The sequence below is a fragment of the Conger conger genome, chromosome 12 (genome assembly GCF_963514075.1).
Source record: "Conger conger chromosome 12, fConCon1.1, whole genome shotgun sequence".
In the NCBI taxonomy this organism is placed as follows: Eukaryota; Metazoa; Chordata; class Actinopteri; order Anguilliformes; family Congridae; genus Conger; species Conger conger.
The window spans coordinates 37306013-37323758 of NC_083771.1; the positions used below are offsets into that span (position 1 = coordinate 37306013).

Sequence of the window (17746 nt, forward strand, 5' to 3'; positions counted from 1 at the left end):
AAATTATTATCCTTATTTTGCTTGGAGTTTCTGGCAAGTATGGTGAAAGAGAGGGTTTCTGATGGCCTGTGCATGTTTCAGAAATATGATTTTATTTCCCTGTTCACGTGTGGTACCTCCCCGTAAAGGAAGATTCTGTATTAAATAAAAAAAATTGTCCTTAATTTTTACATAAACAATGATGCAAGAATTTGTTGACAAAAACCTCCACCACAATTTGGTGGAAATTGCAGTTGGATTCCATGTCTCTCACAGAGGATGTTAGCTTGCATCCAAGGTGTACTATGTGCTTTTTTGCCTCTCCCCTTCCTGCAATTGTCTTTCTCAGGTATTCAGAGCATTGGACCAATTTGATTAGTTTGTGCATCCTTAAAACCACTGCCCAAGAACTAGTACCTGTAAAAGGGCTTTTAGATCTAAATGTACCAGAAGACCTGTTTTTATTTATGGAGACTCTCAACTTGGAAAGGATCTCAATTTGGATAAGGAAGTGGGTCAGTGAGGCCTTTGTGTGCATGGTTCATAGTAAGGCCAAGCAAGTTATTCTCTTAATCTTTTGTATAACAGTATCACAGAGTTTCTTTTGTTTGACCGCATTATGACCATAACACCTAGAAGAGCTAGATTCAGGAATCCTTTCAGGGAAGCTCTTCACATATTGATTCTGCTATGCAGTTTGTCAGTATGTATTCACATGGAATTCATCTTAGTTGCAGGTGTGAAGCCATAATGAAAGAAGATGTATTTGCATAACATTTCATGTAGGCTGAGGGGCGTGTGTCTACACACTATCTGTTATAGAACCCAGAAGCCCTTAAATCAAGGGATGTTATTATCTTGTACCATTGTGCTGAAGCAGACAGTGATTCATTCATGCTCATTTATGTCTGTAGTGCGTCGCATGCGCAGTGAGGTTGTGCAGACCAGAGAGTGAGATGTTAAAATTCAGGTTTTATAGTACAGGTTTTTCTGTGATGTCATTTACCAAACCGAAAAAACCATGTACTCTAAAGACAACAGAAACCTGAGGACAGACTGCAACAGTAAATTATTTCAGAAACGTAGTCTTGGCTTTCGTGTTATTATTTTAGTTAGGTGCTCCTGTGCCCTGACTTATAGTCTCATATTAAATGGTAAATAATGCATTTATATAGGGCTTTTATCCAAAGCTCTTTACAGTTGATGCCCCTCATGCACACTCACACAGCAGCGGAAATAGGCTGCCATGCAAAGTACCAATCAGCTCGTCTTGCATGTTCATTTTTGTACGGTTGTGCATCCACCGTCAGATGTCCCAAGCTTCAATGTCTAATACATATTACATTATTGCATTAATGGCATTTTCCAGACACTCTTATCCAGAGCGACGTACAGTTGATTTGACTAAGCAGGAGACAATCCCCCCTGGAGCAATGCAGGGTTAAGGGCTCAAGGGCTCAAGGGCCCAACAGCTGCATGGATCTTATTGTGGCTACACCGGGGATCGAACCAGCAACCTTGCGCATCCCAGTCATGTACCTTAACCACTACACTGCAGGCCGCCTGTACATTGGCCTGTTTTGAATCCCCAGCCTATCAATGCCTTTGTGCTATTTTGGTAGACTCTCTTCTGGATCGAGGATACAATAGAGGTCATTCTGAATCATAGCAATTAGCATGTTTTATGACAAAACATTTTTTGACAAAAGTATTTCATTGATGACAGTACAACCTCAGTATCACTTGTACAGAACTAGCTCATTTTTTAGCTTTGAAAGTGGTGTGAAAATGCCAAGAAGTGAACACCAATTTTAAGAATTTGAATCTTGCATTTCTGTAGCATGTAACTTGCTTTGCTGTAACCTTATTTGAATAGGCTTCTGTTGCTAAAAATGTGCACATTAATAACCAATAATTAAACTGCCAGTGATTAGGAAAAGAACATTAATTATTTCTTTCTGCACTGGATTCCCAAACAATATTATCATGCTTTAAATAACCTCTTTTGCAAACTGTTTGATTTTGCTATAGCCCTTCTTTATATCAAACACTGTTGACTTTCCTACTCTGTATTCTGTTGCAATAGTGCTAAGACAATCCCCTTTGTCCAATCTTGATAGCATTCCAGTTTTTTTTCAGTGGAAAACACATTTCTGTTGAATGGCTGATTTGCACTGGTATGAGCTTACTGTAGTGTTTGCTACTTCTAATTAAATACCTGCCAGCTTGAAGCTGGGGGGGGTCGGGGAAGGGGAAAAATGTTTGAATGTTCTGTGTAACACTTATTTTTGAATAAAAAACATTTGATAAAAAAAGAAAGGGGACAGTATAGTTAAGAAATATCTTTCATTTCGAGTTAATGAACAGTGTGCTTTCACTGTATTTTAATATTTTGTAGAAAATGATAGTTAAAATACATATGGAATTTGAAATAGAACGGTAAAGAAAAAGTTTCTCTACGGAAATTCTATTCTGACTTATATGATTCCTCTCCATGGAATATCCAATATATCTGGAGCATAGCTTTAATTTTATGGAGTTTTTATTATGATCAGATTCTTAGGAATTCCTTATGTGAAATTGTAATATGACCTAGTATAATGAAATCAGTCCACTGATCTCTACGAAGCATTGGTAGGTCCATCACCCACTGCTTAGTGATCACGGCATAGCAATTATTTAGCTGACACTTTTATCCAAAGCGACTTACAGTTGATTAGACTAAGCAGGGGCCAGTCCCCCCTGGAACAATGTGGTGTTAAGGGCCTTAACCTCAAGGGCCCAATGGCTGTCGCTGCTCTGGGGCTTGAGCCACCAACCTTACAGCAGTATTGAGGTTTCCCAATATCGTTTATCTATAAAGATGGATCTCTAAAGCAGAGTGTCAAATGGAATGAAACCCATAGCCACTTAGTAGTTACTTTCATTATCATGCGCGGAAAGCCGTAGGTACAGTACAAATAGTATTGTCTTGAGAGAAGTGATACTTTTTTAAGTGTCTGAAATATAGCCATTGTTCAGGTGTGTTTGAAGGGAGTTCCCTTCTGAGACTAAACAAGAAGGGTGCCATCAAGTGTGAAAATAGGGTTACGTCAGATCAAATGAGGGATGCGGCAGTGATGTCTTGTTTTGCTATATTATTGGCTTCGATCCACCAGACTTCATTAGCGTCTGAGATTGTGGGACTTCTGGAACAAGAGTGCTTCTATTTCAGTGCCAATGAAGAGCAAATCAGCATGTGATTAAGGGCAAAACAGAGGTTTTACAGAGGTTTATGTCCTGCCAGGCTTGAGTGGCATTTGGTTGTTACTGTATCAGTGAGTGTGAAAACTGGAGTGCAGTGAAAAGAGAGAAGGTGGCGCAAGATGTCATTTAATATTTGTTTTTCTGGATCTAAAGTGTAATTCTTGGAGGATTGTCTTTACAGAATAATTTGATGATGGCTTTAGAACATTTGGACTTTAGAAAAGGAGGATCATAATTAATAGGTCATTTATTTTAGGATAGACTATTTCAGTAGCAACCTACAGTATGTCTGAGTGGGAAATTCTTTTGATTGGTTGAATAAAATAAATAGATAAATAATAATAACACGTATACATTCAAGCACAAATGGTGAGTGGATTTGTATATAAAATATGTGTGTTTGATGATATCTTACAATATTCAAAAGCTTGGAGTTATAGTATAGTTATCTCTGTGTAAAAGTATAATTTTGAGATATCATGGTGTAGAATGTTCATTGTCTATGCCATAGCACTGTTTTCTATTTTAATGAATTTTATTAATTTACTTTATTTTATTATTATATGTAATTTTTAAATGTTGGTCTCCTTTTGCTTTCTGCCAACCTCTCAGCTGTAGTTGACTATTATAGGTAAGGAAACTGTTTAATTTGTATTTATTTTTTAATCGGTGTGAGAATGTCAGTATAGTACAGGAATATTCGAATATTTGTAAATATTTCTTGAAAAAATGATTAACCTTTTCATAATGTGAGCATTTAGAGCCAAGTCTACATTCCAGGATGTAACTTTACCCAAGCTGTATCAAGGCTTACCCACTTTTGTCAAAAGAAATGAAGCTATGTGAAAACTAATTTTCTTTGAAAATGAAAATAGTACAAATGCTACTAGATTTCACTGTGGCTTTGCACAGTTCCCCAATGTGTTATTTACGGTTCTAGTGTTTTCTGCTTGCCTCCTCTGAATGTTAAACTATGAAGAAATTATCTTTGTTAGGTTGCCCTTGTATCTGAATTTAGAGTTAAAGATATTCTATAAAAAGCTCATGAAAACCTTTTAAAAAGCTATGAAAGAGCCCTTGTTGACTTCACATGATTGTTTATTGTCCGGATTGCACTCTACAGAAGCACATGATAGCTAAGTGGTGTGAAGATATTGCGTGAAGATGACTGTGTTTTTATTGAAGTAGGGAAAATCAACACAGACTCTTTCTATTTCTGCCTGATTGTTGGCCTGCCTAGAATCACAGATGTTCACAAGTACAGTGGGAGTGGAGAGTGGTCTGGAGAAACCGCAAAGGGCAACACTTATATCTATACATAGGTTGTTTATGATATGATATTGAGCAATTGATATGATATTGATATGATATTGATAGTCAGCTGAATCACCCAATTAAACTGTTGATTGAGCAAAAGGAGATTTTCATTTTGACCCTTATTGTGTCAGTACTGTACCAAGTAGTCAACATGAATGACATTAGTCTTTTCAGTTACCAGAACAATGAACGCTGTTGTTGTGCACATCTGGTGATATCTCAATAAATATCAACGCCAGCCAGAAGATCAATCGTGGCATATCTACCACTTCACTCCAACATGGACAATTTGAGTATTTACACTCTTAGTCCCAGTTTTATTATCGCCAGATTCATCAATACCACAAATATATTGTATTATATTGTATTATGTCTCTGCAAAACACCTCTACAGTGTCTGCAGCAGGGGATGTAACACCATATTGCTTAAATGGCTCAGCCAGGGTCCTTACGGTGGCTAGCCACTTCTCAACTCTGTGATATGTACCAGTCATGGACTGTATTTCAACACATCACACATGCTAGTTTTTACTAAGTCTTCACTATGCATCTAGACCAGTGGTTCTTAACCCCAGGGGGTTCGATAAAAGCATAGGTATATATTTTATTTTCCAATAAAATATATACCTATGTTTTGAAGAAATCATATTTTATTTTTCCAATTACGAAGGGTTCGGTGAATGCACTGATGAAGCTTGCAGGGTTCAGTACCTCCAATAAGGTTAAGAACCACTGATCTAGACTCTTTTCCTTTTAATTTTCTCCTTCCCATTGTTTTCCTTCTGGAATGGCCAGCCGTGGTTGTAAGCCCATCCACTCACAGCAGAATCCTCTCTGAACTGAGGAAAGCTGTAAAGCATGCCAGCGCCTGCTTCTCTTCACTGTGCACTACTCAGCATCTCAGGTCCCATTTTCCTTAAAGTGTCTCAAAGTGCAAGTACTGACCTAGGATAAAGTTTCCCCCGTCTCTTCTTACCTCGTCCATTATGGTCTAATAGGCAAAACCGATGCTATATCAGCACTCCTCACCTGAAACAGTTCATAAATGCAGGCCCAGTCTATGCTCGATAGCAACATGTTATGCTCAAATGTCTTTGGGTTCAGTGATTTAGTTTGGGTTATTCCATATATTGTTTTTAAATCAAATTGCATTTGTGCTAAATATGGAATTTGAGACCCTCTAAACCTAATATTTCAAGTGGAACTGTGCTGTTCTACTCTGTAGTATGAAAGTAGCTGTGATTGAAAGCCCTTCCATTTTCCACAGAAGTTAGTTCAAAGAATAGTACCAAGTAGAAGGTTAAAAATGTGAATGCTAAATATTCAGTGCAGTCATCTCTTTAGTGCAGTGTAGAAACAGGACCCTGTACGTAAATAAACTACTGAAGGCAGAACAGGTCATGAGAAATCCCCTGGATTTGACTATCTGGAGAGGGGAGTTTCATAATTTATTGAACATAAAGACATGTCATAGAAGATCTTTGTCCTCAACGGTGATTTAATTGTGTATATCAGGGTGGGGAAAGTCATGTGAAACTCAAATGTTGAAACTTAGATATTTGAGTAATAGCAACTACACCCTGAATATCTGTTTTCTATGAAGTACAAAAATATAATTCCTCATCTTATTTCCTTTACACTGTTTGCTCCACTAAAGTGTTTCAGTTAGTTTTGTAGTCTCTATTGTATCCAGTGGCATGATGTATTATTTTGGATTTGGGGAGTAATACCATCCTGGTTTATTTGTGCACACAGCTGTATGAATTTATTAAATAAATGAATAATTGAAACCATGCTGTATCCTAGATCAGGTGTTGCATATTGGGAATGTGATAACTATTGGTATTGCAGGGATCTGCAGTCATACCATACTAGGACAATGGGCCTCATGCAAGAACATTTTTGTATTCTTATCATACATTTCTCTCACTTTTTTCAAACAAAGGGAGTGTGGCACATCGGACTTGCGTGCCTAACTTCAGTCAAGTGTCCTAAATGAAGGTGTCCATTATAATACAGTATATATGCTGCTGTAGGTGGTTTCCATTGGATAAATGGCCAGTGGGATTAACAAGAAGGGACAACTGACTGATAACTGATTGGATTTTTTGAAGACATAATAATATGGCAGACCACTGATAAAGTTTATCTAAAATAGTCCACTAAAATATGTTTCTGAAAACATTTGAGGAGAGAAATAAGCAATGCAGTTGCTGAACCTTGATTCATATTTGTTCTGCAACACCTAGGCTACATGTAGTTTGAAAGTTTGATCTGCACTGCAAGGCTCTTGTTTACATTACTCGTACAACTTATAAATGTTGTTCCTACCCAGGAGATCAGCTGTTTCTGAGATACTCAAACCACCCTGTCTGGCAGCAACAATAATTCCACTGTCAAAGTCAGTTGGATCACATTTCTTCCCCATTCTGACATGGTCTGAACAGCTGAACTTCTTGACCGCATCTGCAAGCTTTTATGCATTTAGGTGCTGCCACCTGATTGGCTGATGAAGTATTTGCATTAACAAGCAGGTGTACAGGTCTACCTAATGAGATGCTCACTGAGTGTATGACTATACCATTAATCAATATCTAGCTTTACTGTGCTTAGAGTGGTAGTGGGGCAACAACAATACAGATTGAATGGCATGGTGTAACAAGGCGAGCATTAGCCCATATTGTGCTGATGTCCTGGGTGACCCTGGGACACAGCGGTAATCCTCCGCTGAGGAGCTTACGGTTGGCCTTAGTGACGCAGAGCCGTAAGGAGGTATCCCGCCGACGGCAGGCGGCTACAGCACATGTCCCTGGAGTAGCACACTACCGACAGCCTGCTGCTAGGGGCGACAGCAACAGGTCAACTAACTCTTTCTCCTGCCAGTGGACCCTCTCACTGAAGTCTTTCTGGGTGTTACATTACAAATGGCAAAGAGGTCAATGGTATAAAACAGGCTGGAGCTGTTTGTGGATGGACGGTCTGTGATGGTAATTAAGGGCCAATTATGCTATTTCATTGTTGATTTTCAGCTGTATTTTATTATTATATTTTTTTTACTATTCTAATCTTTTCTTTATTTTCTATTATGCAGGTCTCTTCCACAGAGGAATGCATAGGGCCAATGCGACTGACCCAAGAACCTATTCAGGTAAAACGGAAACTACATTTTAATACAATCCGGGTTCCTTTAGTTTTCGGTTACCGCTCAAGTTTCCTCTGTGCATTTCTCAAATTAGGAATCTCTCTATTTTCTCTTTACATGCCTTAGCACACTGTTTACCTCCCTGCTTTGGTTTGAGGCGGCCTCATAGGCTGGAATCCGCAGATCAAAGTTCTCCCGAAACTGCCCATGTTAAATCTGGAAAGATCCTCCATTTAGCAGTCGGGCAACGGTGCAGACAGAAATGGCCATGCCCACAGCTGCTTCATTAATTAGGACAAGTAACGAATCTCCAAATGCACTCAACATTAATTGTTTGAAGATTCTCTCAACCCCAGGTTCTCTTAACCCTACACTTGGAGGTTTGGCTGACAGGGGTCAAGCTGATGGAGGGTGGGGTCAGACACATCTACCCTAAGAGACCAGTGGGGCCAGGCACCTTGAATGTAATTAGGCCTGTAGTGTTCCTTGAAGACCTCACAACATTATCTGCTGTAGTACAGTCTATTATAATAGAAATGTATTTCCCAAATCGCATTTCAGCCATTGATAAATGGATTAACTGACTTGACCTAAATATATTTGAAGTCCACAAACAATCCAGTAATCATTCGTATAAACAGTCAACAGGCTTTACATTTTGTCAAATGGTAAAAATGATATCCAAATTGCATAATAATTCTATTTTGTGTGATGTCAGTCACATATTTTCAAGCCTTATTCTGTTTCAACATTACATTTTAATGCATTTTAAGTGAAGATTTCAACATTTTCCAACTGATTCCAAAGGAATTACAGTGTTCAGCTTGTTAAGAGCAATGCACATGTGGTAACGTCATTCAACCCTATGCTTCATATTTGACTATTATTTAACATCATAAATAACAACACATGAAAGTTGCTTGGCAATGTAACGGACAAGTGGGATGAATATCTGCAGCACTAAAGCCCACTGGAGTCGTGAACCTTACTCCAATAAATACCAGAATAAGACAGCAATGCTATGACCTCATTTTTCTACAAGCCGTACCTCCTATTAAAAGAGATGTGATGTACTGTAAGGTATTGTTAAAAAAACACTCCAAATTCTAGCGATTTTATTCTTGATTTTTGTACTCATTGCATATTGGAATACTTTATTTGCCTGGGCTTGAGGCAGGAATACATTGATGCTTGTAGGATATGAATTTTACAGATGCAGTTATGTGCTGCTAAGTGTAGGCTGACCGTAGATGACAATGATGTTTCTTTTCTTTTCCTTTCTGCCCTTTGGGCTCACAAGATGGTTGCTGTGATCTACTGGTCTTGTGATTAGTGAACTGGTACTCAACATCCCAAGTGGAACATTTAGACTTCAATGATTGAATATCAGTAAATGTGAATAGCCTTGCTTGAGGCATGAGACCATAGGTCAAGAAAATTGGCCACGTGATCCACCGTAAGTCTCTTGAACTTGGGTGTTTTTATGATTGGGTTTCCCATTCAACATGAGTATTTGCCCTCCATGTTGCACTGCTTACATGTGGCTTTACTTTTGTCCAGCTCCTCTTTATCATCATGATTTTTAAATCCAAAAAGCAATCAGATATCTTCCTTTCGGCTTGGCAGCAGTGGCTCCCGCCATGTCTGTTGATTCAACTGAGGCTCAGTCTCGCGTGGCCAGCTCTCCTTACGTGAAGTACCGACTTCCCCTCTCAGTTCTGCCGTTTCCGTCAGCAGGAACTCAACATTTTCACACATCCACAGAAAAAAGCATATATTACAAGAATCAATCTTGAGATTTTATGAATGGATATTGGATCATTCAAATGAAGATCAAATTGAATCGTAAAATTGATTTTCTTAACCCAGCCCATGCCTTGGGGCTCCTAGTAACAATTAAAATGAAATATTTTCCTCGGAAGCAAACAAAAGAAGGAAATATATTTAACTGAAAATGAGTAGTTGATGCAAATATGCCCTCTTAATGACAGCCGTCTGTCTCCGTACACTGGCACGCGCAGTGCTCATTCAGTAAATCATTAATGTTGTGTAGTGTGCCGGGTGTGGCTTTTGCAACTGTAAATGAAATAATACATCACAGCATGACAAAGAGATCAGTTTTGACAACAGCCAGCTACTTTTCATGTCATGAGTTTGGCTGCTCAATTACATACTTTTCTCTATCTCAAATGAATTACACTACAATGGCAAACATGCATTTTGATGCTATCTCTATCTTCTGTACATTTTTGTGTTCATATTCATGAGTATGTGCAGTAAATGACATACATCACAGGACATGCTCCACTGGCCATTTATTCCTACACAGCTGTATGTTCTTGCTGTATGTTCTCAACGCTTATTCTAATTAAGGAAAGTCATCCAGAAAAGCTTCATGCATGTCCTCTCTTTCTAAGAACTGCAGAAGATTAGGCTGTTTTGTTCATGAAAATTCCCTAATTATATTAACAACAAAAATAATGGCCATATTTACACAGTTTCTTATAAATGAGTCAATGGAAGACTGTGTGCTTCAGGGGTACTGGATACCTGCCACACTCTATAAATTAATTTAATTTATGTTATTGCATTATTTATATACGAGACCTTATCTAGGACATCTCACATAGTTTATATTTAATTTGTTCCATTTCTACAGCTGGATGTATGTTTAGGCAAATCCGGTTAAGGATCTTGCTCAGGGGTACAACAGAATCTGATCCTACAACCTTCTGGTCAAGAACCATTTTCGAGAACTATTTGCCGGGACTATACCTAAGCGAATGTCGTCTTACACTGTTCCTTGTTATTGCATAAATGCATTGCTGGGTGATTTCAGTACTGAAATAATGTAAACATGGTACGCTTCTTGTATGGGGTTTCCTACCCTTTCCAACAAGGTATAATGTGTCATATTCAGGTGACAGCAGAAGGAATAGGCAGATGTCCGTAAACATCCAATGAGTATTTTTGTTGCAGGACAATCTTTGTCCAATGAAAATCTGTTCAGAATACACTAAGCTATCACCACAGGGATGGGCTTTATTGCTGTAATGTGATGTTTTTATCTTATCCTGGGGGTATTATCTGGCTGTTGTGCATTTTTGTATTTGGAGAGATTTGGGGACACTTGAAGACGTGCAGTTTTGGGAAAACTATGTAGAATAAAGTTGGTCTGGGTCGATTCTTGACTTAGAAAGATATGATATGAGATATTCAGTGCTAAACTATAAAAACATAAGGATTTTTTTTGTATTTTAATGTATGTTTTGTGTACACTGTATGTATATGCTCTGACATAAATTTGTTCTGTTTCTAACTTCTGAATGGAACAAACCTCTTCTTTCACTTAAGTCTGCAAGCATTATTTTTGAGATATGACACTTTTATAGGACTAGTACAACATTTCTGTAAAATGCCCGCTAGGGGGGCAAAGTGGAAAGGGTTAAATCGGCACCAATATGATTCCAGTATCCGGCATACTGGATATTTTCAACACAAACATGCCCAAAGGAATACTCTTCTAGGAATATACTTGTTATATAATGATACTGTATTTAGCCTGAGGTACAGTTATATGTGTTCATGTATTGCACTGGTTGTGTGGCACAGACAGTGAGACTAGACTGCTTAGAAAAGTATGACACTATTTTGCATGTGTTTAGGGATGCAGCTTTAATTGTCCATGCTCTAAGAAAGATCTGGCCAGGGTGTGCAAATATTAGCCTTTCAGCGTCTTAAAATGTCTGATTGGTAACATTATACAGAGTTATACAAGTCTCATTCTGCTCAGCTCAGATCAGTTCTGTCAGCATTACTTTCTTGCAAGTTTAAATAATTTTATATTGTTTGGGCAAACAATGTGGTAATATGGGACACTCTTTTGGCGCTCCAGAGTTCAAAAGATGTTCTCAGTGATTATTACACATTACACATTATTACACATCTAACGAGCCTTCAGGAAACTGTTATTTAGCTATAGTCATCCCTTACAGTGCAGTCCATTAATATTTGGACAGTGGTACACTTTCTGAAATTAAACAATGAATATGAGGTTAAAGTACAGACTGTCACCTTCAATTTGAGAGTATTTACATCCATATTGGTAATCCATAATGATCCTGTAGGAATACATCCCTTTTTATGGATGTTGCCATGTTACTGTACCATTAAGTTTTATAGATTTGTGATCTGCGAAATAACTGCTCTTTTGTGCACACACTTCGGTAGCGGTGGGTGTTGTGTGGCATTATTTGCTGTGTTGTAACACACACTTATTCCTTGGAGTCAACTGTAATTGGGTTGAAAGAACATTCATGAGGCAGTTGTGATGAAGCCATGGCTGAGTGTTCAACATTTTTTTTAAGTGGGCAGGCAGTCCTTATGTATTTGAAGTTATTCAGATGGGGGAAGCAGAGAGGGTTACAGATAGAGATCGGATCGCAGTACAGAAAGTGCCATGGCAGGGATTCAATCCCCAGGGGGATTTGTGGATAGCTTCGGAGGATAGCCTTGCACCACATGGTCGGCTGTGTATTCAACCTTTTACTCCCCTCCAAATGCACCTACCTTCCCAGCAGATGGTGACCATCCTGTTTTATTGGCTTCCGTACAGTTTACCTCAAGACATTGCTTTATTGTTGTCCTCTTTCTTGTTTTTCTCCCCGCTAATGCGCTCTGCCTCCTGGCTGGTCCGCGTGTGCCGCTGTGGGGCTGGCAGGGTTCAGGGTGCTGAGGACCAGCAGGCATAGGGGGGTGGCGACCCTGTGTGGCCCTGACCGTAAGCGCACGGACGCTCAGGGTGGGGGGGTCAGGGGGCGGGCGGCGGGGGTGATGGGGGGGGGGGAGCAGGCCGTAGCCAGCGGCTGCCTGCCTCTGCTGCGCTGTGTGGAATTTCACAGAGGAGCTCCATGGTAGCACGGCCTCGAGAGGATGAAAGCGTATTGACCTTTCACAGGCCTCCGCAAATATTATGCCCTTTTTTCTCCTCTCCGACGGCCCTCGCCACCGCGGTGGCCCGTCTTGTAAGACTGGCTCGCGAGCTTTGAACTCGTCCCCTACGCCAGCGCTGGAGGAGCGCGGGTCTCTGGTGAGTCATGGCGAGGCCGGGCGGCAGAGAGGTGGCAGGACTGAGGGTGACGGGAAAGGCCGGGGCTCAGCCCTTCTGTCTGGCGTGTCTTCTGATGGAATGACACGGAACATTCTTCCCCTCAGGGTGGCATCAGAGGCAGACTGGAGCGAGTCTCCAGAGGGTGCAACCCGCTGCTTACCACAGGCAGTAAGATGCCTGTTAGAAACATGTTCCACTCTTCACAAGCATCCATTCTGACATTTATGGGAAACAGGACCCAGGCTGAAACTGCAGTGTTCTTTCTTTTTTGCCCCAAAGTGTGAATGATGCCGTTTTCGAAGTGTGAACATAACAAATTGGCGAGCGTTACCGTGTTTCACGATTTACCGTATTTTTACTTTCCATTTTTCCTGCGGCCACCCACTTCCTGCTGGTACTGTTGAGCAATCCAAAGCTTATTGTGGTTATGCCTGCGTTTTTCTCTACAAATCACTGCCATTGTTGTTTGTATAAATCTCGATATACATATAGCTCGTATTCATTTGATTATCTTTAAGCTCTGGTATACCAAAATTCCTGCTACTTCTGTCTTCATTTTGGTTTTATTTTAGTTAGCCAGTGCTTCTTCCTGCTTCTTCCTGTACTTGCCTTGATTGAAATCTTGCCTTGTGTGCCCAGTTCCCCAGCTTGGGGAGACTGTGATGCTGTGAGACAGTAGTGAACAGGCTTGTTGATACTGGACTCTGGCCAGCGCCTGTAGACAGTTTTTCTCTTGTTTCCTGTCTCCCACTGTTTGAAGGGGAGCCAGTTCCTGGACTGACCTATTAAGAGCAACAGATGCCACACAAGTTTAACATCTGCTCAGTTGGATTTATCTTTCATTAACATTTTATTACTCTTTACAGGGAGATAAAAGAGATGGGTTGCTTTATTTTATTTAGTTTAGTGAGAGAGAGAGAGAGAGAGAGAGAGAGAGAGAGAGAAAGAGAGAGAGAATGGTCCACCTTTTTTGGTGGACCAAGTGGACCAATCTTTAATATGAATACAGTGCATTATCAAGATAAAAATTGCCTAAAATGAATCATGCGACCAGTCTTAGCAGAATGATCACATTATAATTTGCCTGAACACAAGGCGTTTTTCAGAAAACAGTCAAAATGAAACTGTAAAAGTGGAATTTCCTGGGGCCCTGCATGTATTCTCGCTGTAGTGCAGAGGATTATGTGGTGGACGGATTACAGGAGGAGGTATAAATAGAAGAGCCAAACATGCCTTGTTTCAGGAATGCAACAGAAATGAATCATACAGTGTGATTAATCCAGGTGTAGCACTACAGAAAACCTCCCGCCATCCAATAATAACCAAGGTGCCCGACACAGAACACCAGAGCCGTGTACACTAAATAGCCAAACACTCAGTAAAAACTTCAGGAGATGAAGGCCTCTGGTTTTTAGCAACCAACGCGCAGCAGTTCAACATCTTTTAGGGAAATAATGCTGACACTGCATTTACAAATATTTGAATATGGGTCAGACGGTTTGCTTAATTGACATTTTTGGTTCAACCTGTTTTAGCTGTGTGTCCCATTATCCTTCATTTTTGTCCCGATGTATCACATCCCAAACTGTTCTGGAAGCTTTTCCTACATGCGTAAAGTGTGGCCCATATTTCTTTTACCATTTGTTTCCCACAGCCACGAGATCCATTAGGAGGGGAATAAATTCCACTTTGTTTATCAATTACAAAGCAGCTGCTTTTGAGCAAGTATAATTAGGATCAGAGGTCTACAACGAATGATGATTAAATGACCGTATAGCTTCGCTCCTTGCCCATAGCTATATAGCAGCTTTATGTATGATTAATGTAAAGAGCAGTATAATGGAATACATTTGGCCTACACCAAATCACAAGTTAGACTAGCCTTGTGTGGGTATCAGAAACATTGGAAGCATTGTTTTGAGTCTGAAGAGGGTAGACAACTAAGGGTTGTAGCATTGTCGTTTTACGCCCCAGGCAGTAAAAAGACAATGCTTCTAGAGAAGGCCTTTTCAGTATGGAACACTGCCGTCTGACTGCCTCTTCCTCGCCCCCAGGTCCTGCTGGTCTTTGCGAAAGAGGACAGCCAGAGCGACGCTTTCTGGTGGGCGTGCGATCGCGCTGGCTTCAGGTGCAGCATCGCCCGGACCCCAGAGTCTGCCGTGGAGTGCATCCTGGACAAACACCATGAGATCATCGTCGTTGACGGAAGACACCCGCGCTACTTTGAAGCTGAAGCAGTCTGCAGGTGTGCTCTGCTGGCCGGTGACCGTAAAAAGATATAGGTCATAAGGGCAGGACAAGGATGTGCCAGGTGTACAGAGAGCTCCATATTTTTTTCCTTGAATTGGCACTGTGCTGCACAATTTCAGATTTGTAATCAAACGTGGTTAAATTTAAATGCAGATTCTCAGCTTTTATGAAAGGGTATTTTCAGACATTTAATGACGATGTCTAAAAAGGGTATTTATAGATATCACGTGGAATATCACGTAGCTCTTTTTATACATACCCGCATCCCCCAACATTTCAGGGCATCATAATATTTGGGACAAATGGGTCATATTTGGGACCCATTTTGGGACATATTTGGGTGCATTCAATCACTTCCTTAGTGTAGATATAAGAGCTTTCAGTATTGAGTCTTGATTCTAGGCTTTTGATTGCCTTGGAGTCTTTTATTATCATTTGTCAACATGAAGACCAGAGTTGTGCAAAGGAAAGTCAAGCACGTTATTATGTTGAGCAATTAACTGACATTTCAGTGTTTTCTTGGAACTTAAATAATTAATCGATCAATTATATGAATTGTCGTAATTCTGTGGATAAACTGTTTTTCTCCTTGCTCGCTGAGCTAGTTTTTTTAAGCTGTAGTTTTTAAAAGGCAACAGTTTGTACAGAAATAGCATTATAATAACATTGACCATTGTAATGTACACAAACTCACAGGTACACAAACGTGCCAGTTTCCAAACATACTCACCGGTACTCATATAACACAAACGGTATTGGAGGTGGACAAATGAGGTATACTGTATGTACTATGCGACACTTATACACTGGGCTCCAGAATTATTGGCACCACTGACTGGCAATGCACAAAACATAACTGAAAATAAACTGAAAAATGGCAACGTGAAAAATACTGTGCTTTATACATGTTTCAGTGGTATTAGAGTTATAACTAAGTTGTATTGTATTGTTTGTTTGGCTTGCATAAAACGCCGGCGTGATCATTTTCTTTACATTTTCAGTATGCACGCTAAGACAGTAACGTTCTTGAGACTTTATGCATAAAACAGTCGATGTTTCACAACAAAAAATGTATTTTGTGATAACTAAGTCTAAATACTACATTTAGAGGCCTCGTAAGAAGTCACTCATCTGAGTGAATATTTGTGAGGAGGACAGTAAAAACGCATTTGACTCCACACTAGAGGCCATTTTCAGTGATGTTACGCCCATTTTATATTGTTGAGCTTCTAAATACAGTCTCAAAATGTTTTATTATTATTCTGTATGCTTATAAATAAGGAGCAAGCCTGCTTTTGAAAAATAAATAGCATGTGAAATTGTGGAATGTGTTTGACTTGTTGTTGGGGGTTCGAAACAGAAACTGGACCATATCAATGGACCTCAATCAATATATTAGTATACCAGATCTTATTATTGCAATTATTGTACATAACAACATAATTATATGTTGAACCTCTGCAATGCAGTTGCTGAATCTTGATTCATATTTGATCTTCGATGCCTAGTTTGAAGGTTTGATTTGAATTTGGTGTGCCAGGCTTACATGTTGTTTACATGACTCGTAGGATTTATGAACAAATCTGTTCGTTCGAGTGGTTCTTGCATGAGGCCCAATGACCCCAAATATACTGCTAAAGCAAACAAGGGGTTTTTCGAAGGCAAAAACTGGAACATTCTTGACTGGCCTAGTGATTCATCTGAATGCAACTAAACATGCTTTTCATTTGTTAAAGCGAAAACCTGGTTCACTTGCCCCTGAAAAAAGCAGGAGCAGAAGATGGCTTCAGTATAGGCATCACCAGAGAAAATCAGCACCTGGTGATGTCTATGGTTCACAAGCCTCAAGCAGGCATTGCATGCAAAGGATATGTGACAAAGTACTAAACATGACTACTTTAATTTATATATCATTTATATCTCCAAAACAGTATGGTGCCCTGAAATGGAAGGGCTATGTTTAAAACATGCTGTCATTTCTACATGGTCAGACCAAAATGTATAAAGAAATATCCTTTAATGGAAGCTGAGAGTCTGTACTTTAACCACCTGTGAATTGCTTGATCTAGTAAAAAATGTATTTGTCCCAAACATTAAGGTTCTCACTGTACATAGCCGCAAAAGCCTTGCTTGTTGTTTGTCTTCTAGCTCTGTATGTACACTCAGTGAGCACTTTATTACGACTATAAGACTTGTTTTTCTTCTGCTGCTGTAGCCTATCCACTTAGAGGTTTGACGCGTTGTCTGTTTGGAGATGCTCTTCTGCATACCACTGTTGTAATGCATGGCTATTTGCATTCCTGTCAGCTTCGACTAGTCTGGCCCTTCTTCTCTGACCTCTCTCATTAACAACGCGTTTTTGCCTGCAGAACTGCTGCTCTCTGGATGTTTTTTGTTTTTCACACCATTCTCTGCAAACTCTACTGTTGAAACTGCCTGAAAATCCCAGGAGATCTTCAGTTACTCTGAGATACTCAATCCACCCTGTCTGGCACCAACGATCTTTCCAATTTTAGTATGTTAATTGAGTTTCGTGTCATGGCTACTTTATAGCGTTTGTTACTTATGTAAATTTATGAGCCTGAATATGGACTGCATTGGACCGTTGTCATCTTCAAACACTATTGAATTATTTTGTATATTATATGTATCCAAACTTAGGTACAGTAGCTATGTGTCATATGCCAATGCGCTGTTTACTC

General features: G+C 39.7%; 1 protein-coding gene across 1 annotated transcript in view; it reads left to right on the forward strand.

Moving 5' to 3' along the window:
- The window catches only part of pde8b (phosphodiesterase 8B), a 52755-nt gene that overhangs the window by 11494 nt on the left and 23515 nt on the right, over positions 1-17746 (forward strand). Inside the window, exons 2-3 of the mRNA XM_061262648.1 lie at positions 7634-7690; positions 14849-15039. Of these exons, the coding sequence (XP_061118632.1) occupies positions 7634-7690; positions 14849-15039 (248 nt within the window). The remainder of the gene's footprint in view (positions 1-7633; positions 7691-14848; positions 15040-17746) is intronic.